Source organism: Mirounga leonina, unplaced genomic scaffold (genome assembly GCF_011800145.1).
Source record: "Mirounga leonina isolate KUSES-001 unplaced genomic scaffold, KU_Mleo_1.0 Mir_115, whole genome shotgun sequence".
NCBI classification, from domain to species: domain Eukaryota; kingdom Metazoa; phylum Chordata; class Mammalia; order Carnivora; family Phocidae; genus Mirounga; species Mirounga leonina.
Window position 1 is genome coordinate 49,431,583 of NW_023270268.1, and position 25,073 is coordinate 49,456,655.

At 40.0% G+C, this 25,073-nt stretch overlaps 1 protein-coding gene and 1 non-coding gene across 2 annotated transcripts in view; both read left to right on the forward strand.

The window, feature by feature from the left end:
* Positions 1 to 595: 595 nt before the first annotated feature.
* GMPS (guanine monophosphate synthase) overlaps positions 596 to 25,073 on the forward strand; it is a 68,131-nt gene continuing 43,653 nt past the window's right edge. The window contains exons 1-2 of the mRNA XM_034997612.1: positions 596 to 1,105; positions 21,258 to 21,439. Coding sequence (XP_034853503.1) covers positions 1,079 to 1,105; positions 21,258 to 21,439 — 209 coding nt within the window. The 5' untranslated portion in view covers positions 596 to 1,078. The remainder of the gene's footprint in view (positions 1,106 to 21,257; positions 21,440 to 25,073) is intronic.
* LOC118007174 lies at positions 15,017 to 15,120 on the forward strand. The gene has a single exon (XR_004678306.1). It is a non-coding gene; the product is annotated as a U6 spliceosomal RNA (small nuclear RNA).

The window sequence follows — 25,073 nt, forward strand, 5'->3', positions numbered from 1 at the left end:
ACCTCATCTTGCCGGCTGTCAAGGAGTAGCTGGAAGAACTGTAGCCCCTTCCCCACAAACCATCTAAATAAAAACATAGGGTGCTGTGCAAACAGAGCTTCATGGCCAGTGCCCTGGCCCAGCATCCCACCAGACTGCCGCTCCCAAACCTCCTCCTTATGGAAATTCTGGACCCGCTGTAGAACTTTTGCGGACCTATGTGATCAAATCTCACTTGGACGTCCCTTGAGATGTCACGACGAAACTCTTCACAGTAGCCTTGGCTGACCCCGTGTCCCACAACCTGACATGAGACCGCGCCAATGGCTAGGACCCAGCTCTCCGGAGACTTCCTACTCCGCTCCCCCAGCCTCTCACAGTGGTTGAAGGCCGCCGGCCGGCAAGCCTCCTGCAAGCTCTCGGAGGCTCGGGTTTTTCTCAGAGGTGGGCCTTCACGGCGAGGAGGGGCCGACCGCCTCGGGCTCCTCCTCCTCCCAAGGCCGGTTGCCCGGTGCGGGGGCGGGACGGGAGCCGGGCTGTTAGTTGCGGGCTCCTCCCCCCCAGGGGAGGACCAGAGGGGGCGGAGGCGGGTCAGGTTCCTACTGGGGGGCGGGCTTTGGCGGCGGAGGCGGGGCCGGGCGCCGCAGTCCCTTCTTCCCGTGGACCCGCGGGCCGGAGAAGCTGCGGGTTCCTTTTCCCGGAGGCGGACCTGGGCGGCGGGAACGGACCTGGGGGGCGGGGCCGGACACCGAAGGCCCCTCCTCCCCAGGCGGGCTTATTTGGCGGCGGGGGCATCTGCCAGGTGTCCGCGGTTTGGCTGCCTAGCCGAACGGGCTCTGGCTCCTCCCAGTGGCCGGCCGGGGCGGAAGCAGGAGGCGGGGGCAGCGTGCGCGCTGCTGGTCTCCTCTCCCGCGGCGCTGGGGCCCGCGCTCCGCGGCTGCTGCTACATTCGGCGCCTCGCAGTCGGCCAGCTCCTCTCCGCGCCCGCCCGCTTCTAGACCAGGCCTCCTCCTCAAGCCCCAGCCCGCGGCGTCGACCCCGCCGGCCCTCTCCCGCCCCGTCTCATACCGTGGCCGCCGCTGCCGCGGCCCCGGCCCCGATGGCTCTGTGCAACGGAGACTCCAAGGTCAGTCTTTGGCTTCTGGGAGCAGGCGAGGCTCCGGGGCCAGGGAACCACCGCTCGACCCTCCTCCCCCCAGCCCGTCTGCGCAGCCCTGCGGCCCGGGCAGCTGCGCGTCGGAGAGTCCCCGGTCGGGGCCTGTGGCATGTTTTCTCCTCGGGAGCGGCAGGTGCTTTGTTGATTTTTGTCTTCGTGTCGGGGTTCCTGCGCCCGCCGGTCTCCGGGCGTCGGGGAGGGCGTCAGCTCCCCGCGGCCACGCCGCTGGCCCTCGCCTCCCCCGCTCCGCTGTGGGGCTCGGAGCCCGAGGAGCGTGGCCGGAGGGTGGCCGGAGGGTGGAGGTAGGGAGGCAAGCGGGTGTGTGTGTTTGCTTCCTCAGCCTCACCCCCGTCCCTTCGGGAGGCTGGGGGCCTTTTGTGGACCTCCTGGGGCCCGCGGAAGGCAAGGCAGGGTCGGGGCCTCGCGTGCGGCGTTCAAGCTGTGCTGGCCTGCAGTCTTCCCGCCTCCCCATTTCCCGCCTGTCCTCGGTGAGGCCCTCCCCGTTCCCCAGCGCCGGCCTTGGGGTCCGCGGCGGCGAGGCCGGCCCTCCGCGAGGCCGCGTGATTGCAGTCCCCCGTCCTCCCCACCCCCCGTCCCCGGTCAGGGCCGGTGACCCGAGGGTCGTTCGCTCCGCTGCCCTCCCCCCCATCCTTCTCCGAGGGCTGGAGCGTGGGTCTAACCCCGCCCCTAGTCGCTGGCTGCTGCTTTTGCACGTTTGTTTGCGGTGGATCCGCTCCCCGCGGCGGGGAGCCCTCTCCGGGACGCGAGCCGCGGCCACCGCGTCCGAGGGCTGGGGAAGTGGGGAATCCCGGGGTGTTGGAGAAGTTGCTAACTTGATGTGGGGAGAGCACGTTTGGGTCGCCGCTGCGCTTCTCGTCGCCTCCAACTCACTTTTTTTTTAGACCCTCCTCTTTCGTCTCGCTTCTGAATTGAGCACCTTCGCGTTCACTTCTGTATTAAAATTTTCGTTGGCTTGGAGTTTTCAGACCCTCACAAAGTCGCTTTTGTCAGCGATAAAGTGCATAGTTTTGAATTGGCGATTAACTTGAGCAAGATGTATCTCCTGTACACTGTTTAGAGCCTGGCTTTAAGAAGTTACTTCATTAAATTTTATTCATGTGTATGGGATTTTAAAAGTCAGGTGGGAATTGGTGTTCTAAGTCAGATAGTAGTGCCTCATGCAGGTGGTATTCTCTTTCAAAGGTGGTGTCTAAGTGTCACATATTAGTAGTAGATCCTCTCCTACTAATGATTGCCTAGTACCTCCTAAACATTAAAATACTATTTGTTGAACAAATGAGGAAAGATGATAAGGTAGCGATATGTTCTTTTAAACCGAGAAAACTAATGCGTAGACAATGTGAAACTCTTTTCTCGGGACTCTAAAGGGGAATGAAGACAGTCGAACTTGTTTTTGACCTCAGAAGCTAATGTAAACCTCATTGTGCAGCTCTTTTCTGTACATTAGCTCACTTGCAAAGCATTTTTCTGTTTTGAGACTGATAACTTATCTTTGTGCGGGTAGAGGAAATGACCACTAATAGGAGGACTTAAACCTAATTTCAGACTTTGAAAGATATGTGGTGATTTGAGAAGAGTATTTTCACAAAATTAACTGGCAGCAGAAAGTTCAAGACTCAGTTTCCAAATTTGTGTGTCTTAGGTGTATAGAGCATATATATATATATTTTAAGATTTTATTTATTTATTTGAGAGAGAGAGAATGAGAGAGAGCACATGAGAGGGGGGAGGGGAGGGTCAGAGGGAGAAGCAGACTCCCTGCGGAGCAGGGAGCCCGATGCGGGACTCGATCCCGGGACTCCAGGATCACGACCTGAGACGAAGGCAGTCGCTTAACCAACTGAGCCACCCAGGCGCCCGAGCCTACATTTTTTTTTTCCTAGTTGATATTTTTGTTTTGTTTAACTTGCATTTTAAGGAGAGTCTCAATCAATTTGATATATTTTTGAATATTGCTGATTCAATATTCAATTAATCAGCAGTGAATTGCTGATTAATTTTATTTCAAGGTCCTTTAAAAACATACTCAAAGATGTGTGTTTGTGTGTGTGTGTGTGTGTGTGTGTGTTTGGAGTAACAATTAGATGTGAACTGAATTGGAAGCACTTTCAGGAGGAACCATCAGGGAAATAACATATTTCATCAAATCTATTATTATTTCATGTACTCTTAAGGAGGAAAAAACTCCCTACAGTTAAATGGTGATATGTCATTGATCATAAGAAACATTTCAAGTAAAGAGATGTGTAAACTTGGGATAATATGCATAATAAATTAGGTGAAATAAGGTATGTCTAAGAGGTCCACCTGGAAATCTGATAGGCATCTCTTTTCCATAGTTTACCACTGAACCACCCTTCCCTCTGGAGTGAAATACAAGTACTGTACCCAAGCTTACTTTGTTACACCTATTGTGACTCTTGACAGTTTTGTGTAAATCCTGGTTCATAAATTAAAGTGGGAGGAAAGAGCTGATTTTGATTCCTATTCTGGTACATTTCAGTTTGTATCAGGATTTTCTAAAATGACATTTTTGCATGATAGAAATTAGGGAGAGACCTAACATCTATAAAAACATTTGGGCTGATTAACTATCCAAAGCAGAGGTTATTGTTTTCTTATTTAAGGAGTTGATATAATGTCTTTAAGAAGTTAAGATCTTATATAATGGTTTATTTAAAAGCTTTTTTTTACCGCTACTCAATGTTATATATGAATACTATAAAGGTCAAGTATCAGACATAGTAACTATTTTCTGTTTTATTAAGGCAGGATTATCAGAATATTGTTCTTTGGGCTACTTGTGAAATTTCCCACTTTTTGGCCTTATCTAACCCTCACATTCTTGGTTGGAGCAGAAGTGGGACCTGCTTCATCACCTTACCTAGATGTTGACTAGGGTAAATCATATTTGAATTAAAGGTGTTTTATAAATTGATTGTGATATAGAATCTTTAATGACCTCTACTGTTAAAATTTTAAATTTGGCATTTTTAAATTTAAGGTTTTTGGGGGGCACCTGGGTGGCTCAGTCGTTAAGGGTCTGCCTTCAGCTCAGGCCATGGTCCCAGGGTCCTGGGATCGAGTCCCGCATCGGGCCCCCTGCTCAGCGGGAAGCCTGCTTCTCCCTCTCCCACTACCCCTGCTTGTGTTCCCTCTCTTGCTGTCTCTCTCTGTCAAATAAATAAATAAAATCTTAAAAAAAAAATAAGGTTTTTTTAATAAAACAAGCCAAATTTTATTTTTTTAAAGGTTTTATTTATTTGAGAAAGAGAGACAGAGAAAGTAAGAGAGAGCACGAATGGGGTGAGGGGCAGGGCTGGATCCCAGGATTCTGGGATCATGAGCTGAAGGCAGATGCTTAACCAACTGAGCCACCCAGGTGCCCCTTTAAATTTAAGTTTTTGAATCAGGTTGAAAGATAACAAGATTTTTTTCCTGGGTTGCACTGAGTATTAAACAACTGTCCTTTTATGATAACTCTATAGAACACTTTTTTAAAGGTCAAAGATTTTTTTTTCCTGCTTCAGATTTTGTTCAGATAATAAGATATTCATCTAGGGCTAGGTTGATTAAGTGTCTGACTCTTGATTTTGGCTCAGGTCATGATCTCAGGGTTGTGAGATTGAGCTCACATTGGGCTCTGTGCTGGGGGTGGAGCCTGCTTAAGATTTTCTCTCTTTCTTCCTCACTCCTACCTCCCTCTCTTTCTCCCTCTGCCCCTCAAAAAAGAATCTTCATCTAGAATGAAAGAGCTGTTACAAAAGGAATAGTTTTTATTGTTTCCTGTTCTTAGACTTGGAAGGTTCTGAAATTCCTCCAGGAGCTTCAGATAGCCTTGTCTTTTAGCTGGACCAAATGTAGACTTGTCCTATACTTTTCAAATGTATTTGATACTTTTAAAAGGCCGTTTAATGATTGCTATTCCAAAGGATGCTGTTTAACGTAATGAATACTTCTTTGCTATCCAGAAGAATAAAATTTACCTCTGTTAATGGTGCTTACAATGTCTTCATGTTTCCTTCTAACCTAGACTCTGTTTAGATGCTCAAAATGAATGAAGTCCTCAGGGCTAAAGCATAATTCTGAAGCACTTTGTGAATCAACAGAAAAGTAATCGTTTCATAGGAATTTGACTCTTTGTATAACATGTATAATTCTGAGTTGTGTAGAATACTTTTCTCATGCTTATTGTGGAATAGAGACGTTTCTGTATTTGCTTAAGAATCACAGTGGTTTAAAAAAATAGTTTTACTATAGTAGTAATGTGGTATTACTTGGTTTTCTAGTGGTGGATCCTTGCCATGTTTTGAGGACCAAGGAGATGGTTTATATAGTTATGTCCGTACATTCCCTAATACAATACATTATAATGTGATAGGGAGTGAGGTGTTTGGTTATAGTAGTGTGACCTTATAGTCTTTGTCTAAACTGGGGCACTTAAACATAAAAGGAATTGGTAAAAATAAATTGTAATTTTCTCTAAAATAAAACATTACCAAACAAAATAAGAAATTTTGGTTTTATACAATATAGTAAATAAATGGCAAAACTCCTGTAGCAAGAATGCTCAAATTACTCTCTTTGGAAATCATGCACGGGAACACACAACATCTCTTTCCTGCATATACTTTACAGATACCTTATTCACATTTCCCACTGACGCAGATGATGATGGTCTAGAGGTTTGGTGCATCTTGCAAGCTGAGCAATGGCTGTGGCACTCAAGACTGGATAGAGTTAGCTACCCTTAGATGTCCCTGTCCAGGTGTACTTCATTTTATTAGGAAAGGATGTGGAAAAAGAAATGGTATATGAGTGGTTGGCTTGCAGATTGAACCTAAAGTTAGAAGTGAGAACTCTGTGTTCATTGCACCTGTACTCCACAGAACTAGACAAAACCATGGCAGAAGGTGGAAGTATAAAGTGAAAGTGTAACAAACCCATCCTATGTTACTTTAATGCAGTTATTCATAAGAATGTTAAAAAATGAAGACTATGAGATAAATGGGTGGGTGTGGGAATAACAGGTGTAAATTAGGACAGTCCTGGCAAACTGGGCCATATGGTCACTCTAGTTATAGAGCACGTATTGCCCTGAGTTTGGATCTTGATTTCAACAGTGACATCTATTTAAAATTTGGCTAACATTTAATCCTAATGTGTATATTAGAATAATTATTTCTGAGTTAGTAACTATGCTAAGAGTTTATGAAATTCTTAAAAACTGAGTGTCACATTACTTGTTTTCTAAAAGGTGAGAACCAGCAGTGTTGAAACTGACCAACAGATAAAATCTGCTCTACTCTACCATAACGTTTTCAGGGGATGTTTCCCAAACTTTTAAAGCTGCCTGGACATGCAAAATTCTGATATTCTTGTTTGTCACAGGAGAACAGAATCCATTTTGTCTCTTAAAACTTACTGAGATCTGTGTAAATTTAAGTCACCTTCACATTGTCTGTAATTTGGAAAATTAGTTTTAGTAATTCTTATCCTCTGAGTCTCATTATGAATATAAATCTAAGACTCTGGAATTCTAAAATGCTGCTTTGAACAAATTTTGGATGAACAATTCCTAACTAATTTGGGAAAATTTAGATGAATTATAGATAAATCATTGTTTTGATACATTTATTGGTAATAGTGAACTTTTTATGCTGTAATTTTTTTCCCCCTTTAACATTTTATGAAGCATTTCAAACTGACAAGCAAGTTGAATATTTAGTCAGCATTTAGGTGTAAAACCTAGATTCTACTCTTTATTTTTCTTAAAAAAAATATATATATATTTTTAGGGGCGCCTGGGTGGCTCAGTCATTAAGCATCTGCATTAGGCTCTTGGGATCGAGCCCCGCATCGGGCTCCCTGCTCAGCGGGAAGCCTGCTTCTCCCTCTCCCACTCCCCCCTGCTTGTGTTCCTTCTCTCACTTTGTCTCTCTCTGTCAAATAAATAAAATCTTTAAAAAATATATTTTTATAACCACTTTATTGAGATATTCGTATACCATAAGATTGTGCCATATAAAGGGTTCAGTAGTTTTTAGTATACTCACAGATTTGTACAACCATCACCACAGTTAATTTTAGAACATTCTCATCACCCCCAAAAGAAATCCTCTACCTTCTAGCAATCAGTCCTCCTTTCTCCTGGTCTGCCTTTCTCTCCCAACCCTAGACAACTACTAATCTGTTTTGTCTCTATAGATTTGCCCATTCTAAACATTTTATATGACTAGAATCTTACAGTATATAGTCTTTTGGGACTGGCTTCTTTTATTTAGTGTAATGCTTTCAAAGTTCATCTGTCTTGTGGCATGTGTTAAGTACCTTATTCTTTATTACCAAATAATATTCTGTTGTATGGATATACCACCTTTTACTTACCAGTTCATCAGCTGATGGACATTGGTTTTTTTATACCCTTTGGATATTATGGATAATGCTGCTATGAAGATTCTTGTACAAGTTTTTGCGTAGACATAAGTTTTCATTTCTTTTGGGTATATACATGAGGGTGGAATTGCTGGGTCATGTAGTAATTCTGTATTTAACCTTTTGGTGAATGGTCAGACTGTTTTCCAAAGTGGCTGCAGTATTTCTGTCAGTATTTCTGCAGCATTTCTGTCAGTAGTGCATGAGGTTCTAATTTCTCCACGTTTTTGCCAGCACTTGTCTTTTGGATTATAGCCATCATAGTGGATATGAAGTAGTATCTCATGGTGATTTTGATTTGCATTTCCCTAACGACCGATGACGTTGGACATCTTTTCACGTGCTTATTGTCCATTTGTATATTTTCTTGGGGGAAATGTCCATTCAAATCATTTGCTGATTTTTAAAAGTAGGTTACTTGTCTTTTTATTGAGTTGTAAGAGTTCTTTATTCTAGTTTGACAAGTTTCTTATCAGAAATATGTTTTGCAAATATTTTCTGCCATTCTGTGGGTTTTTACTTTCTTAATGGTGTCCTCTGATGCATAAAAGCTTATAATTTTGATGAAGTTCAACTTATTTTCTTTTGTCACTTGTCTTTTGGTGTTTCATCTAAAGAGCATTTCCTTTTTATTATTATTATTATTATTATTATTATTTAAATTCCAGTTAACATCCAGTGTAATATTAGTTTTAGGAGTAGAATTTAGTGATTTGTCACTTATATATAATTCCCAGTGCTCATCACAAAAGTTCCCTCCTTAATACCCATCACCCATTTAGCCCATCCCTCCTCCTCCCCTCTAGCAACCCTCAGTTTGTTCTCTATATTTAAGAGTCTGTTTTATGGTTTGCCTCCTAAGGGGCATTTCCTAATGACCTTGAATCTTGTATAATTGCCTATGTTTTCTTCTGAAAGCTTTGTAGCTTTAGCTCTTATATTTAGGTCTTTGATCCATTTTTGTTGTGAGATCCTAAGTTATAATTTGGTGGAACATTTTCATATTGTTGCATTATTGTCATGAACTGTGAGATATGGTCCTCCCAACTCCCGACATCTGATTGGGTGAAATAAGGCACCAGATTTACAGCATTAGACTGAGGAGATAACTTTTTAAAAGGTAATTAAAGGTAATTAGGAATAAAAGTACAAACTTTTAATGGATGGTTAATTGGATGCTTAATCCACTTAAGTGGATTTAACCTGATTTTGGTTTTGTAATGGAGGGGCTCTTAGATTTGAGTGAATGTTGGCCTTGTTTTTGACACCATGGCAGAGCTTGACCATCTGGTGCCCCTGAAGGCTGAGGGTAAACAATTGCTTATTGTAACATTGTCAGTTTGTGGAGACACATGGTTTGAAAAAGGTCACTAATAAGTATTTTGTTTTGCTTGTTTTTATTGAGGTAAAATGTACATAGGTGAAGTGTATAGATCTTTTAAGTGTACAGTTTGAATTTTGACAAATGTATATACCTGTGTAACCACTACCCCAATCAAGATATAAAACATTTCTATCACTCCCAAGTTCTTGCATGTCCCTTGGTTCCTCCAGCAGCAACCACTGTTCCCATTTCTATAGCCAGACATTAGTTTTGTCTGCTTTGAACTTTATATAAATGGAATCGTATGGTGATGTTTGGCTTCTTTCATTCAGCATAATGTTTTTGAGGTTTATCTATGTTGTATTACTAGTTCATTTTTATTGTTGTGTAGTATTCCACCGTAGGATATACTAGAATTTATCCATTCACGTGTTGATGGTCATGTGGACTGTTTCCAGATTTTGTGGACATAGATGTTCATTACTCTTGGATAAATACCTAGGAGTGGAATTACTGGGTCAGAGGATACCTTAATAGGTTTTGGTATTTTCTATTTTGTACAGTTTAGAATATTTAGGTTATAATAATCTACTTGATACCTGGAAGAGATAAACACTGGTAGAGTAAAATAAACTTAAAAAAATTGCATCATGGGGCGCCTGGGTGGCTCAGTTGTTAAGTGTGTGCCTTTGGCTCAGGTCATGATCCCAGGGTCCTGGGATCGAGGCCCACATTGGGCTCTCTGCTCAGCGGGAAGCATGCTTCTCCTTCTCCACTCCCCCAGCTTGTGTTCCCTCTCTTGCTGTGTCTCTCTCTGTCAAATAAATAAATAAATAAATAAAGTCTTTAAAAAAAATTGCATCATAATATTTTGTCCTTAAGGGTATTTTAAAAAGTACCTTGTTGAGCTGTATTTTAATGGGAATAGGATATGGTTTGTTGGTAAACAGGCTACTTTTAGATTGGCTTTATAAACATGTACCAGTAGAAATGAACAACTTCTTTATTTGATAATAGCAATCTGAATTTTAAATTCAAAAATAATTTGAGGGCTTCTGGGTGGCTCAGTCAGTTAAGCATCTGACTCTTGATTTCTGCTCAGGTCATGATCTCAAGGTCGTGAGATTGAGTTCTGTGTTGGACTCCACGCTTAGCAGGTAGTCTGCTTGGGATTCTCTCTCTCTTTCTCTGTCCCTCCCCCTGCTTGCATGTGTGCCCATGCACTCTCTCTCTCTAAAATAAATAAAATAAAAAAATAATTTGACAATAAAGCTGATGAAAAAGGATTTGGAAGCACTCGGGATTTTTTTTTTTTTAAAGATTTTATTTATTTATTTGAGACAGAGAGAATGAGAGACAGAGAGCATGAGAGGGAGGAGGGTCAGAGGGAGAAGCAGACTCCCTGCCGAGCAGGGAGCCCGATGCGGGACTCGATCCAGGGACTCCAGGATCATGACCTGAGCCGAAGGCAGTCACTCAACCAACTGAGCCACCCAGGCGCCCAGCACTCGGGATTTAATAAGGCTGGGTTTCTATTTCTTTTTTTTTAAAAAAATGCAACCTTGGCATTGGTGCAGTATTTGCATATAAAAAACTATTTTCAGGTGTTTGATAAGAACTTTTCTATCAGTTTGTGAGGCATATTATCCTGGTATGGTAAATCTTGGGTTCACCAGGCCTACCTCTCCAGAGGTTAATTAATAGTGCCTCTACGTGGTTCCTTTTCCCTTATGTCTTTCCTTCATTAGTTACCCCCTTAAAAAAAAAGATAAGTATGTATTTATTTTTTAAATTTCCAAAGCTAGAGAATCAGTGTAATGTGTATCTTAAGGACAAGGTCACAGAGAGCTAAGCATGATTACAGCCATTTTGAATAATTTTGCCCTGTATTCTTATGCATTTCTGCTATATATGGCCAGGGAAAGCAGAATCATAGTATGTTACCGATTGAGAACCTGCCGTGGGTGCTTTGGTGTTAAACAGTTTTTGTAAAATTTCACCTTAGGTGGTATTAAACATTCAGGACATGTGAACTAATTTTTTGCTGACAAGTTTGTGGGTCAGCTCAGCATTGCTGAGCTCCACTACTTTCATCCTTCTCTTGGGACTACTAGGTTGATGGTGTTTTCATGATGGCAGAAGGACAGGATGGAAGTAGAATCATTAAGATGGCTTGGCACTCTACCATTTCAGCCCTCATTACCTTGGCCAAAACAAGTCTCATGGTTGAGCCCAATGTCAAGAGTGAGGAAATATATTCTGCCTAAAACAGGATGAACTGCAAAGTCATATGAGAAATGGCATGGATATAGGGAATAGTGAAGAATTAGGGCCAATAATACAGTCTGTTACATATAGAATATTAAAAACATGCATAAGTAGAGCAAAGAGTATAAAGTACTAACCAGCTAAACAGATATAAGCATATGGTCAGACTTCTTTCATATACGTGTACATAGAATGAACTACTGTATAACTGTCAACTGTATTCAATAATTGCACCTAGAGGGCGCCTGGGTGGCTCAGTTGGTTAAGCGACTGCTTTCAGCTCAGGTCATGATCCTTGAGTCCCTGGATCAAGTCCCGCATCAGGCTCCCTGCTCTGCAGGGAGTCTGCTTCTCCCTCTGACCCTCCCCCCTCTCATGTGCTCTCTCTCTCTCATTCTGTCTCAAATAAATAAATAAAATCTTAAAAAAAAAAAATAATTGCACCTAGAATTTTTTATATATATCTTAAGAGACTTAGACTTTTTTGAGAATCATATACCACTTACAATTAAAAAAATGTGAACTAAATTAGTTTTGGTATTTTTAAAACTTTCTTCATGTTTAGTCTGATACTTCTAAGTTATTTTTTGACCTGAGTTGTCCAAGAACTGTTTTTCCACACATCTTCCATGCCATCAAGAATTTTGATGATTCAGCAATTCTTGAGAGTGCTCACTTACTTCTGGAATTTTTTTCCAGGCCATTGATGACTCATTCTGCAAGTTTTTTTTTTTTTTAAGATTTTATTTATTTGAGAGAGAGAGAGAGACAGCGAGAGAGGAAACACAAGCAGGGGGAGTGGGAGAGGGAGAAGCAGGCTCCCCGCTCAGCAGGGAGCCCGATGCGGGACTCGATCCCAGGACCCTGAGATCATGACCTGAGCCGAAGGCAGACGCTTAACGACTGAGCCACCCAGGCCTCCCTCATTCTGCAAGTTTTGATGCTAGTACTTCCTTGATCTTACCAGAAGATATCAATGGAAGTTTTTCAGGTAGTATCCAGAATTCAGCCCTTCTTCAAGTAGTTTTTAAATGTTAAGGGGTTGCACTTGTCCAGTGATACTACTAGTAGTAACAAGCCACTGCACTCTCCAGGGGTCTTGCTCAAGTGTTTGTAGAATACATAGAGAAATGACATAGAGAAATGAAATAGAGTTATATAAAGTTTCATAATGTCTATCCTAGGTGAATTTCAGCCAAGCTCAGCTATATTTCTTTTGCTCAAACCTTGGGACATCTTTCTGCTCTAAGGGAAATTTTCTGAGAGACTCCAGGGAATCTCTTTCCCTTGAGGGATTTTATATCAAATTGTACATAACTATGGCCATGGCAGTGACAGCTGTGTCACTGAGCTAATGGAAAATTTAAGATACAGTGTGATTTTAGAGGTGTCTGGCTTCTTTCAGTTGGCATGTCTGAGATTGATTTATCCATGTTGGGATTTTTCAGCCAAAGAGGACATTACCCTCTGTGGGATCATGGGGTGTTTAAACAGCAGTTTAGGTTAAAGATTAGGTCAAGACCTTTTAGGGCTTGGACGGTATTTTGGACTTAATTGAACTTTATTCTGAGGGGAAATAATTGAAGAATTTTAAGCAGGGGGAGGACTTGAAGTCCGATTTCTTTTTTCTTTTTTTAACATAGGCTTGTTAACCAACTGATCAAAGTCAGGATCACCAATAGTGGAATAAAATGACATCGTATCCTTGCCATCGTGTTTTATTAGGAAGAAGCATAATTACATCATCAGTGTAAGATTGTTGCCAAAAAAATGTTTATTTGGAATCTAATCATAAGGCAGCAAATAGATTCTGGTTGAGGCATATTCTACAGAAAGCTGGTCTGAACTTTCAAAAAAATGGCTGTGTCCTAAAAGACCGTAAAAAGGTGAATAGGTAGTTCTGGATTAAAGGAGACAGTGACATGACAGTGTGAGTACAGAGTCTGTGGTTTTTGATAGGGTTCTGGAATTAAAAACAAAACAAAACAAAAAAGCCAGGGGCACCTGGATGGTTCAGTTGGTTGAATGGCGGACTCTTGATTTTTGGCTTAGGTCATGATCTCAAGGTCCTGGGATCAGGCTCCACCCTCAGTGGGTTTGGGGGGGATCTGCTTCAGGATTCTCTCTCTCTCCCTCTGCTCCTCCCCCCACTTGCTCATGCTCTCTCTCTCTCAAATCTGGAAAAGAAAAAAAGCCATAAAGGACATTAGTGGTGACATTTGAGGAAATTTGTGTGTAGATACTATTAGGACTAAGTTTCTTGGGTGTGATTATGTATTGTAGTTATATAGAGGAATGTCCCTGTTGGTAGGAAGTAAGTACATGCTGAAAAGTTTTTTGGGAGAGAAATATCTATAATTTATTTTCCAATAGTTCAGAGGAAGAAGTATATATAGATAGAAATAATGCAAATGTGGCAAAATGTTACTAATTGTTAAATTTAGGTGGACAGTGGGGTTTATCGTGCTATAGATTTTTTTTAAGTTTATTTAAATTTAAAATTTTTTTAAAGTTTATTTATTTGTTTTTAGTAATCTCTACAACTAGTGTGGGGCTTGAACTCACAACACCGAGATCGAGAGTTAACATGCTCCTTTGACTGAGCCAGCCAGGCACCCTATGCCATATTTTCAACCTTTCTGTAGGTTTCTGTAGGTTTAAAATTTTTCAAAAATAAAAAAAGGAGGGTAGAACACAAGCATATGATAAGATCAAGAGCTAGAGAGTCTCTTCCATTTAACCCTTTAATTGTAGGCTCAAACTTCATTCAGTGTTGTATGTGAGGTGATGGTTTCTTAAGAAAAACCTTCAGTTAAGTTTGTTGACATTTCTAAAGTACCTAAGATGTTAGATAATTTTGTGAAGAAAATGTACAATTTTTCCCAAGTTATAGGTATGGTGAGATTAAATAAGTTAATATGCTACTTCAGTAGCCTTTTGGTAATGAAAGGATTATTCTGGGTAGTTGAGTATTTCAGATGACTAAAATGTCTGTGTGTGTGGGTGGGGGGTGGTTCTTAAAATCTCTTTTAACCCTAAGACTTTTATTTTGGCAACTGAAGTCTACTAAAGTGTTTTTTGAAGAGCAACTACCTGAATAAGTTTAGTACTGATGAAATTCAACTTCCAAAATCATTTATATAGCATACTACTACTTTTCTCAGACATCAGCAGAACATTATTTCACTCATGTAAGCAAACTTTCTAAAGTAATAAAGCTTACCTTGTAAGTACCAAAATATTAAAAATTAAAATAGGGCGCCTAGGTGGCTCAGTTGGTTAAGCGACTGCCTTCGGCTCAGGTCATGATCCTGGAGTCCCTGGATCGAGTCCCGCATCGGGCTCCCTGCTCGGCAAGGAGCCTGCTTCTCCCTCTGACCCTCCCCTCTCTCATGTGCTCTCTGTCTCTCTCATTCTCTCTCTGTCTCAAATAAATAAGTAAAATCTTTAAAAAAAAAAAATTAAAATAACTTTGAAGTCTTCCAAAAATATAATGCATATTTACCCACCTCTATAGTGCTACTTGTTTTGGGGTTTGAAAAGGCCTACATTTACCTTCTTCTGCCAGTGTGTCTCTAGGCAGGTGATATAGTATCGGAGTCTCATTTTCTTCATCTGCAAAATAGAAGTACATACCATTATGAATAAGAAAATATGTAAAGCACATGAAATACTAGGTATGAAGTAAATATTAGTTCCCTTTTTTTTAACTGTAAAAATCTTTTTATTGTAAAATAAAACATGGATAAAGAAAAGTACACACAACAAATGTATAGTTGAGTGAATTATAAGTCATGTGTGCTTTTTATCCAAAATATTGAAAGGTTTTTTTCTTTAAAGCCCAGTAATTTGTTAAGCATATGTGTTGGTACAGAGAAGATTAGCATGGCCCCTGTGGAGGGATGACATGCAAATTTGTGAAGCGGTCCATATTTTTCCATTTGCAGCGATGTGGATGGAGCTCTATAGAGAGTATGATGCTAAGCAAAATAAGTCAGTCAGAGAAAGACAAATACCATATGATTTCACTCATATGTGGAATTTAAGAAACATAACAAATGAGCAAAAGGGGAAAAAAGAGAGAAAGGCAAACCAAGATACAGACTCTTAACTCTAGAGAACAAACAGATGGTTACCAGAGGGGATGTGGGTGGGGGGGATGGGTGAAATAGGTGATGGGATTAAGGAGGGCACATGTCCTGATGAGCACTGCATGTTGTATGGAAGTGTTGAATCATTATATTGTACACCTGAAACCAATATTACATTGTATGTTAACTGAGTGGAATTTAAATAAAAATGTAAACACAAGTATATGTTGAGATTGGTCATTCTGGGTTCATAGTCTAATTTTGATTCATAATCTTTTATGCCTTACATAATTTTCTTAATATCTTTTAGTTCATTTAAAATTGTACTTTCCAGTTTTGATCTCTTCTTTTTGGCTTGCTCTTGTAGGATGTTTTTATTCCTTATTCTCTCTTTTTTACTTTGAGTAACTTTGTATAGGATTTGACTTCTATAATTTGTTTCTCTTATATGTGAATATAGTTTTCCTGAGTTTTTAGAAGGAATCTTGATTCAGATAACTTTTATAACTTTATAGAGCCCCCTCTTCTGTTAAAATTATGGCAGCTTGTTCTCTGAGGATTCCTTGCTCTGATTCTTCCCTCTATTTTAGTTTGACACTTCTATTTTCCTTCTTCCTTGCCCTTGTCCTGCTTAATTTTGATTCTGCTCCCAGCAGTTGCTTCTCATTTGTGAGCCTTGTTCTAGAAGGGAGCCCTGGCCCATTAGTTGAGAAAGTTCATGGGGATTAAACTCCTTCCACCTGTTTAAGCCTTACCTTGGGTCTCCTGCTACCCATGTTACTGTTGGAGTATGCATACCTTCTCCCGGTGCAACTGCTGTAGTCGAATTGGCCCCTGTACTTTCTTTTCTTTTAAATAAAGATTTATTTATTTATTTGAGAGAGTGTGCTTTTGTAGGGGGAGGGGCAGAGAGAGAAAATCTTCAAGCAGACTCCCCCCCCGAGCATGGATCCCAACCTGGGGCTTAATCTCACGACCCTGAGATCATGACCTGAGCTGAAACCAAAAATCAGGCATTCAAGTGACTGAGCCACCCACGCGCTCCTGACCCCTGTGGTTTCTAGCGAGTACCTTTTTGGCTATCTTGGAATTCTGTTCTCAAGTTATTCAGTGAAACTCGGTTGTTTCCCCCACAAATGCTGTTACACTAGAGTTTGTGACTATGGTAGTTTGTTCCTACCAGCTTCTATTTGGGGAGATAACTTGTCATTTAGTTTTTGGTTTTGCTGTTCAGTGATACATGGAAATTCAGGAAGATCCAAAAATGATACCATCTTCATCTTATGAGAATCTGTCAGATTATTTTGCTTTATTGTTAAATTAGGGTACTGATATGGTTTGATTGTTTCCTTAATATCATTTATTGATGTCTTAAAAGATATCTTTATGAACATCATTTACTTTATTATGATGACCTCAAGTCAGTTGAGAGGGATGTGAACCTTTTAGGCATTTGTGTTTCTTTTTCTTTTTCTTTTAAGGATTTTATTTTTAGGTAGCCTCTACACCCTAAGATTAAGAGTCACACGCCCTAAGACTGAGCCAGCCAGGCGTCTCTGTGTTTACTTTTTAATTGTATAAATAGATATAATAGATTTTTCTGTTGTGTACTGTTGAGTTTTATTTGTCTCTACTATTGATGTGACTAACAGCTTCTTTTCTCATTAGGGTCCTTTTTCTAATCTGTTAAGGTTTGGAAGTCTATCAAACTTTATAACTCTGTGAAGTAGGAGTAAATAGAGTCTAGGTTTTGAGGGAAAGGAACTTTTGCTTACGTTACTGGTGACCTTTTTGCTTTCCCCTGAGTTGTTGAAGTTTGTGCTGGATAGGCAAGTTGATAGCTGAGGTAGAAAGAATGAGTCAAGGATTCAGTATTTCCTCAATGACCTCTGATATCATATGATTGAACATTTTCAAAAGCTGATAAGAAAACAGTATACATTTTTCTTTTAAAATTCAATTAAGTAAAAATGAGTTGATTTAAAGAAATACAGACAGTCCTCACTATATAATAGTAGGACGACCATAAAAATGATTGTGCAAGCTGAAACCATGCGAAGTAATTTATTTCTTTTTTTTTTTTTTAGAGAGAATGCATGCATGTGCACACATACAGAAGAGTTGGGGGAGGGGTAGAGGGAGAGAATCTTTAGGAGACTCCTCCCTGAGTATGGAGCCTGACACAAGCTTGATCTCAAGACCCATGAGATAATGACCTGCGCGGACACCAGGAGTCCGATGTGTAATGGACTGAGCCATCCAGGCACCCCGAAAATCTCAGGCAGGCTCCATGCCCAGCGCAGAGCCTGTTGCGGGATTCATTCTCACCACCCTGACATCATGACCTGAGCTGAAATCAAGATTTGGATGCTTAGAGGCACCTGGGTGGCTCAGTCAGTTAAGCGTCTGCCTTTGGCTCAGGTCATGATCCTAGGGTCCTAGGATCAAGCCCCACATCGGGCTCCCTGCTCTACAGGGATCCTGCTTCTCCCTCTCTCTCTGCTGCTTCCCCTGCTTGTGCATACTCTCTCTCTCTCTGTCAAATAAATAAATAAATAAATAATAAAATCTTAAAAAAAAAAAAGAATCTGATGCCTAACTGACTGAGGTACCCAGGTGGTCCTTATGCAAAGCAGTTTTATTCAGTGTGAAGATTACAGTGGTTTGGGGACCTTTAAAATATTTTGTTAAAACATTAAATCTTACTGTTAATTATACAAGTATAAGAAATAAAATACTATAACTGTTTAGTATAAGTTAAAACATTAGACACAATGAGAATTGTTTTCTTTGTGAAATATGAATCAAGAGTAGTTTAAACAGTCTTTCCCTTTGCATCTTTTCTATGCCTTAAAACAGTGTTTCCCTTTGCATCTTTTCTGTGCCTCCTTGGCTTTTGACATTTTATCCTTTACAATTGAAATGTCATGAAATACCTCCAAGAGTTTCTTTCTTTTTTTAAAAGATTTTGTTTATTTACTTTTGAGAGAGAGAGAGAGCATGAGTGGGATAAGGAGCAGAGGGAGAAGCAGGCTCCCTGTAAAATGTCATGTGGATTTATTACTGGGCAATAAGGAGGTAACACAACTGTACTCTAGCTATTTGTTTTGCACTGTCCAGTTGCAATAAACTTTAAAAGAAGGGACACATCGGTCAGTGATCATCATATTTGTTATTAATGTGATTTATGGATTGAAGAGCTGACAGAGAAGTTTGTACTTAATGTAATTTCTCACAGCTAATTATGGTAACTGAAATTTGAGCCATGTTATTGCAGACTGATGTTAGTTAACTAAACCTTGGTATAAACCATGATAACTGAAATTTATGCTTGTCAGAATCATGGAAAGTGAGAACTCTGCCTGCAGTGTTAAAAAAAACAAAACAGGTTGTACTGGATTTGGTAAAAATTTTGACAGTGATAAGGGGACACAATAACAAAGTAGTCCTTCAAAACACTTTTTTAAAAAGATTTTTATTTTTAAGTAATCTCTACAGCCAACATGGAGCTCAAACTCACAACCAAGAGATTAAGAGTCATGCGCTCCATCGACCAAACCAGCTAGGTGCCCCAAAACTTTTCTTTCTCTTCTTTCTTTGCTCTGCTCCCCTCCCCCCTCCCCCCCTTCTTTTTTTAAGTAGGCTTCCCACTGGGCTTGGAGCTCCATGCAGGACTTGAACTCACGACCCTGAAATGAAGACCTGAGCTGAGATTAAGAGTCGGTTGCTTAACTGACTGAGCCATCCAGGCGCCCCAACACTTTCTATTCTTTACAAAAAAATAGATTAAGATTAAAGAATTTTAGATAAATTCTTTAAAGAGTAGTATGTATGTTTGTGTGTGGACTAAGGGCAAAGGTCTAAAAGGAAAAAGTTTTAGTATTTCTTGCACTCTAATATATTTTATAAACTTTCTGTATTCTGCTTTTTCTACATTGTTCAGTATTCATATGATTAAAATCTTCATTTTTATGATCTGAGTAATTCTTTCTGGCCTGTGGTCAGTCCTTCTCACAAATCCTCCTCTGTAGATGGCTGTGATTGTTGGCTTTTTTCATTACTGTAGCAGAAGTGTTTGTTAGTGATGTTGTGAAGTCTTTTGTTTTTTCATATAAAGGGAAAAGGAAGAGGCATGGAAAGAATTACATAAGTGTCTGAAGGACTGGCTTATGCTTTTTTATGTGCAAATTTTACAGCTGGAGGGGGGAAAACTCCAAAAATGTTTATTGTAAACATTTAAAACATACTGAAGAAGACATGTATCATATGATCTCACTGATATGAGGAATTCTTAATCTCAGGAAACAAACTGAGGGTTGCTGGAGTGGTGGGGGGTAGGAGGGATGGGGTGGCTGGGTGATAGACATCGGGGAGTGTATGTGCTATGGTGAGCGCTGTGAATTGTGTAAGACTGATGAATCACAGACCAGTACCTCTGAAACAAATAATACATTATATGTTAAGAAAAAAAAAAAAAAGGAAGAAGATAGCAGGAAGGGAAAAATGAAGAGGGTGAAATCGGAGGGGGAGACGAACCATGAGAGACTATGGACTCTGAGAAACAAACTGAGGGTTCTAGAGGGGAGGGGGCTGGTGGGATGGGTTGGCCTGGTGATGGGTATTAAAGAGGGCACGTATTGAATGGAGCACTGGGTGTTATATGCAAACAATGAATCATGGAACACTACATCAAAAACTAATGATGTAATGTATGGTGATTAACATAACATAATAAAATAAAATTAAAAAAAAAAGAAACAAAAAAAAACCATACTGAAGAGTATGAGAAAAATTGTAAATCACCTGTAGCTCATTACTTGGATACAACCTCTGTTAGTATTTTTGTGTGTATCTGTCTCTGTGTTTCTTCTTCATACATGTATATACATTCTTGATGAAATATTTTAAAATGGGATTATATGCATCCTACAAGTGTTTTTCCAGAGTACACACATGTTTTTAAAGTTTTTTTCTTTTTTTAGATTTTATTTATTTACTTCACAGAGAGAGACAGCGAGAGAGGGAACACAAGCAGGGAGAGTGGGAGAGGGAGAAGCAGGCTTCCCGCCGAGCAGGGAGCCCGATGTGGGGCCTGATCCCAGGACCCTGGGATCATGACCTGAGCCGAAGGCAGACGCTTAACGACTGAGCCACCCAGGCACCCCTAAAGTTTTTTTCTTATATAAAATGTACAAAAACAGAATAGAGACTAGACTAAAATGAAGACTGTGTATCATTCAACTGAAGTGATTTCAGTGCATAGGCAAGCAATCTTGTTTCATCCATACCCACCTACTCTTACATTAATCTGAAGCCAGTTCCAAGTAACTATTCCAGCATACATAGTTAAAAATTTTACATTTTGTCAAATTGCTTTCCAGAAAAGTATTATCAATATATAGGTGACAGAAATAAGATTAAAAAACCTTTTTAAAATTCTAATGTTATGGGTTGGATGCATCTGTATATAACCGTTTCCTCATGTAATACAAAAAATCCTAATGAAATGAATTTGAGCATGCTTATACTCTGGCAGCAAACTTTAAGTTCTTCATCAGTATATCCCTCATAGGAATACTGTGACTGTTAGATAGGGTGACCATATAATTTATTGTTCAAGCTAGGATGCTTTTGAGATTCACAGGAGGCCCTCTTAGTAATAATGCCAGTATAACAGGCATAAACTAGGACTATATTTTGGCACAGCTGGGTTGTATGTCCACCATGTTAGATAATATATATAAGATGCATTTATATGTAAAGTGACTATATTACATAGTCAGTAAATGCTGGCTTTTATTAAAGTGTTTATGTATGCCCACGTATGGATATGTATAAAAATCTTCCTTTTAAAAGAAGTGCTTTTGAATTGGCAAGTTAACAGTTTTTGTTTCTGTATGTTTTTGGAGCTGACAGTGACCACTCTTTTTTAAAGGAGCTCTAATTTTTATAACTAAGAGGACATTTGCCTTAATATTTGCAGCTGGAGAATGCTGGAGGAGACCTTAAGGATGGCCGCCACCACTATGAAGGAGCTGTTGTCATTCTGGATGCTGGTGCCCAGTACGGGAAAGTCATAGATCGAAGAGTGAGAGAACTGTTCGTGCAGTCGGAAATCTTTCCCTTGGAAACACCAGCATTTGCCATAAAAGAGCAAGGATTCCGGTAGACCTTACACTTGTATTTTCTATGAGATTGAGCTTAGATTGTGGAATTTTTTATTAATTTGCTTGCGCACTAAATTTTTTTTTTTAAAAGATATATTTTGAGAGAGCGAGGGAGTGTTCGGGGTTAGGGGAGAGGTGGTGGGGCAGAGAGGGAGAGAGAGTCTTAAGCTGACTCCATGCTGAGTGCGGAGCCCGACCTGGGGCTCTGTCTCAGGACCATTAGATCACTACCTGAGCTGAAACCAAGAGTCAGACACTTAAACGACTACACCACCCAGGTGCCCTGGGCACTGAATTTTTTTAAGTGAATATAAGACATGCAGTGGTTTTACAAAAAGTTTTCTTCTGTGGTTCTGATTTTTAAAGATTTTATTTTTATTTATTTATTTGACAGAGAGAGACACAGAGAGGGAACACAAGCAGCAGGAGAGGGAGAGGGAGAAGCAGGCCCCCCACGGAGCAGGGAGCCCGATGCCGGGCTCAATCCCAGGACCCTGGGATTATGACCTGACCCGAAGGCAGATGCTTAACGACTGAGCCACCCAGGCGCCCCTGGTTCTGATTTTTAAAAAATTAAAGGAAAAATAATTTTTAGTTAAAAAGATTGCCTTAATTTTATGCCTTAATTTTAATTGCACAGTTACAAGAATTTTTCATTTGAATATTTTATTTTTTTTTAGGATTTTGGGTCAGACTTGAATTTGGCTATTATGGTCATTCATTCATCCCCGAGTGTTTGATCAAAGGAATATATACAGTGGCTAGAATACCTAAATGAGAAGAATTCTGTGTCCAATGAGTCTCTTTTGCCTCCTATCCCAAGAGACTGAGTTTCTAAAATATGAAGGTTTCTCAAGTCTAATATAAGGTCTAATTCAACAGCTTTTATGCTCAGAACTAGTCAAAATGACAGCCAACTTATATTGTTTCTTCCTTTAACAATTTCTGGTTAATGCTATGCCTTTTCTCATGGAATTGATGGTCTTTGTATATTAAGAGTGTTACCAAAAGCAAACAACTGCAGTTTGTAACTTTAATTGGGTCTTAAACATTAATGCTATATTTCTTTCAAAATACAATATGTTTAATTTTTCTCAAAAGCATAATTTTTTTCCATTAGAGAAATGGTTAACTTTTAAAGTCTTCATAGACCTGTTTATCCTGTGATTCTTGTTTCTGAAATAGAGTGAATTGGAAAGCAGAAAAGACAGGTTGAAATTTAACTGTCCTAGTCTTAGGATACAGTTAAAAACAGTCATCTCTTTTTATTTATTTATTTAAAAAAAGATTTTATTTATTTATTTGACAGAGAAAGACACAGCGAGAGAGGGAATGCAAGCAGGGGGAGTGGGAGAGGGAGAAGCAGGCTTCCCACTGAGCAGGGAGCCCGATGCGGGGCTCAATCCCAGGACTCTGGGATCATGACCTGAGCCGAACGCAGATGCCCAACGACTGAGCCACCCAGGCGCCCCAGTCATCTCTTTTCAAACTGTAGAATTTTTAGAATAAGAAGGGACCCTTGAGTTTCTCTAACGTGACTGTGTCAGTTTGCCAGTGAGAACCAGTTTTAGGGAATCAAAAAACTGTGTGAGAATTCTAAATGTCTCTCTGTCATAACTAAGCTCCTTCATTCCCTTCACCCCAAACAAACAAAAAATCTCCAGCAGACTAACCCAGGCTAAATGTTTAAGAATAGGGTAGCTGGGGGCGCCTGGGTGGCTCAGTCGTTAAGTGTCTGCCTTCGGCTCAGGTCATGATCCCAGGGTCCTGGGATCGAGTCCCGCATCAGGCTCCTGGCTCGGCGGGAAGCCTGCTTTTCCCTGTCCCACTCCCCCTGCTTGTGTTCCCTCTCTCACTGTGTCTCTCTCTGTCAAATAAATAAATAAAATCTTAAAAAAAAAAAAAAATAGGGTAGCCAAATACTTGGCAATAGAATGCTAATTATTTTTCCTGCCACCTGATTATAAACAATTCTTAGGTCCTGCTTGTGTCTAGAGGTTCTTTCTGTGTAGGAGTATAGGAACTATAGCCCTGTGGCTTTGCTTATTATAATCCTGTCTGCTATCTAGTTGATCATCCTTTTCCTAGAATATTAATATTATGAGAGGAAAGACCTCTTAACCTACTTGTTTTTGGAAATTTGACCTGCTTAAAATTGGTATCTGGAATGCCTTGTGGCTTATTGGCTTTGTAATTGCAAGTTAGTTTCAAAATAATTGCAGGGTAGAACTAGAAGACTGAGTGATTAGCTCTTCTTGAGAGTTATTGAGATAAGAATTTTCATAATTGGCTTAAACTGCTTAGGTTTCATCCTTGACTAAGTCCATTCCCTTTTCTTTTTAATAGTCTTAAGAATCTTACAGTCATGAGTTGTTTAGCAGATTAATGAGAAATGCTGGGCAGTCCCATGGTGGTTATCTTTTATAAAACTAAGTATAATGTACTGAAATTCTAGAGGGCTGTTTATTTATGTTTTATAGAATTTTAGCTTATGCATTTTTAAAGAGCTAAGTTGCGTATCTACCCTTAAGGCTAATGCTACACCCCTTTAGGATTGTTATCTTAAAGATGTTACATTTATCATCTGAGTAGGTTGTCTTTAGTCTCTTTTGCAGGAGACAGGCTAACAAACATGATGAATAGCATAATTCATGTTAGCAATACAAAGTTCAAATGGGGCCTTTGAGCTCACTTGAATTGTTATATTTTTTAAAAATGTCCTGTCTTGCTGAATAATTTTTATGAATTTGACTATTATATCATTCTTCTGGATGTATTATAAGCCTGTATTTTAGTTTGTGTGTTTTTATATGGCAAGCAGCTGCTAATTACAAAGTGAATTGCCTAAATTTGTAAGAAGATTTTGGTTAGATCTTAAAATGCATTTTCCTTTAGAAATGTAGATAAATCAGGATTCCTGCAAAACTCAAACCTAAAATGAGTTTGAGGATACCTTAGATTAAGTGATGAGCATAGGTATGCCTCTATTGTATAAGAGGGCATGTGTGGCAAACTGGGAAGCAGGAGTAGTCTGAAGGTGCAGGTTTCTCTGTGATTCCAGTTGTTTGTAGCCATATGAGAGTGAAGGTCAAGTGCTGCTAGATTTTTTTTTCCCCTCTTCCTAAAGAAAACCCAGAAATCTGGATTTTTATGTAAAATTCGTAATATTAAAATGTTCTCAATCTTTTGAGTGTATGCTGAGGGCCAAATTAGATCTATCACTGGCCAGGTGAAGAGCATAGGCCTCAGTTTGCAGCCTTTTCCATAATAACTGTTCGACTCCCAAGTTAACCCATCGAATGCTCTGTAAATTATAATATAGTGAAATTATAATATTGACCTGGGTTCTGAGAGAATGCCATATGGGCAAAATTCGTATGTTAGCTCCCTTTCCTGGGTCTCAGGTAAAATTGTTGGGAACGTTGGATAGGTTTTCAACAGGCAAAGTTAGGTTATTATTCATATTCTGTCCTCCTTTGTTGTATTTTGCTGTGTCATCTAGGGTCTTTCTGTGACTTGCTTTACTCCTTGCTTCCCGGAAGACCTATATTTTCTCCATCTCCCTTTAGAATTCTCATTTACTCCTTCATTAATGTGGAAGACAAAACAAACTCATGCTAAACCTTTACAGC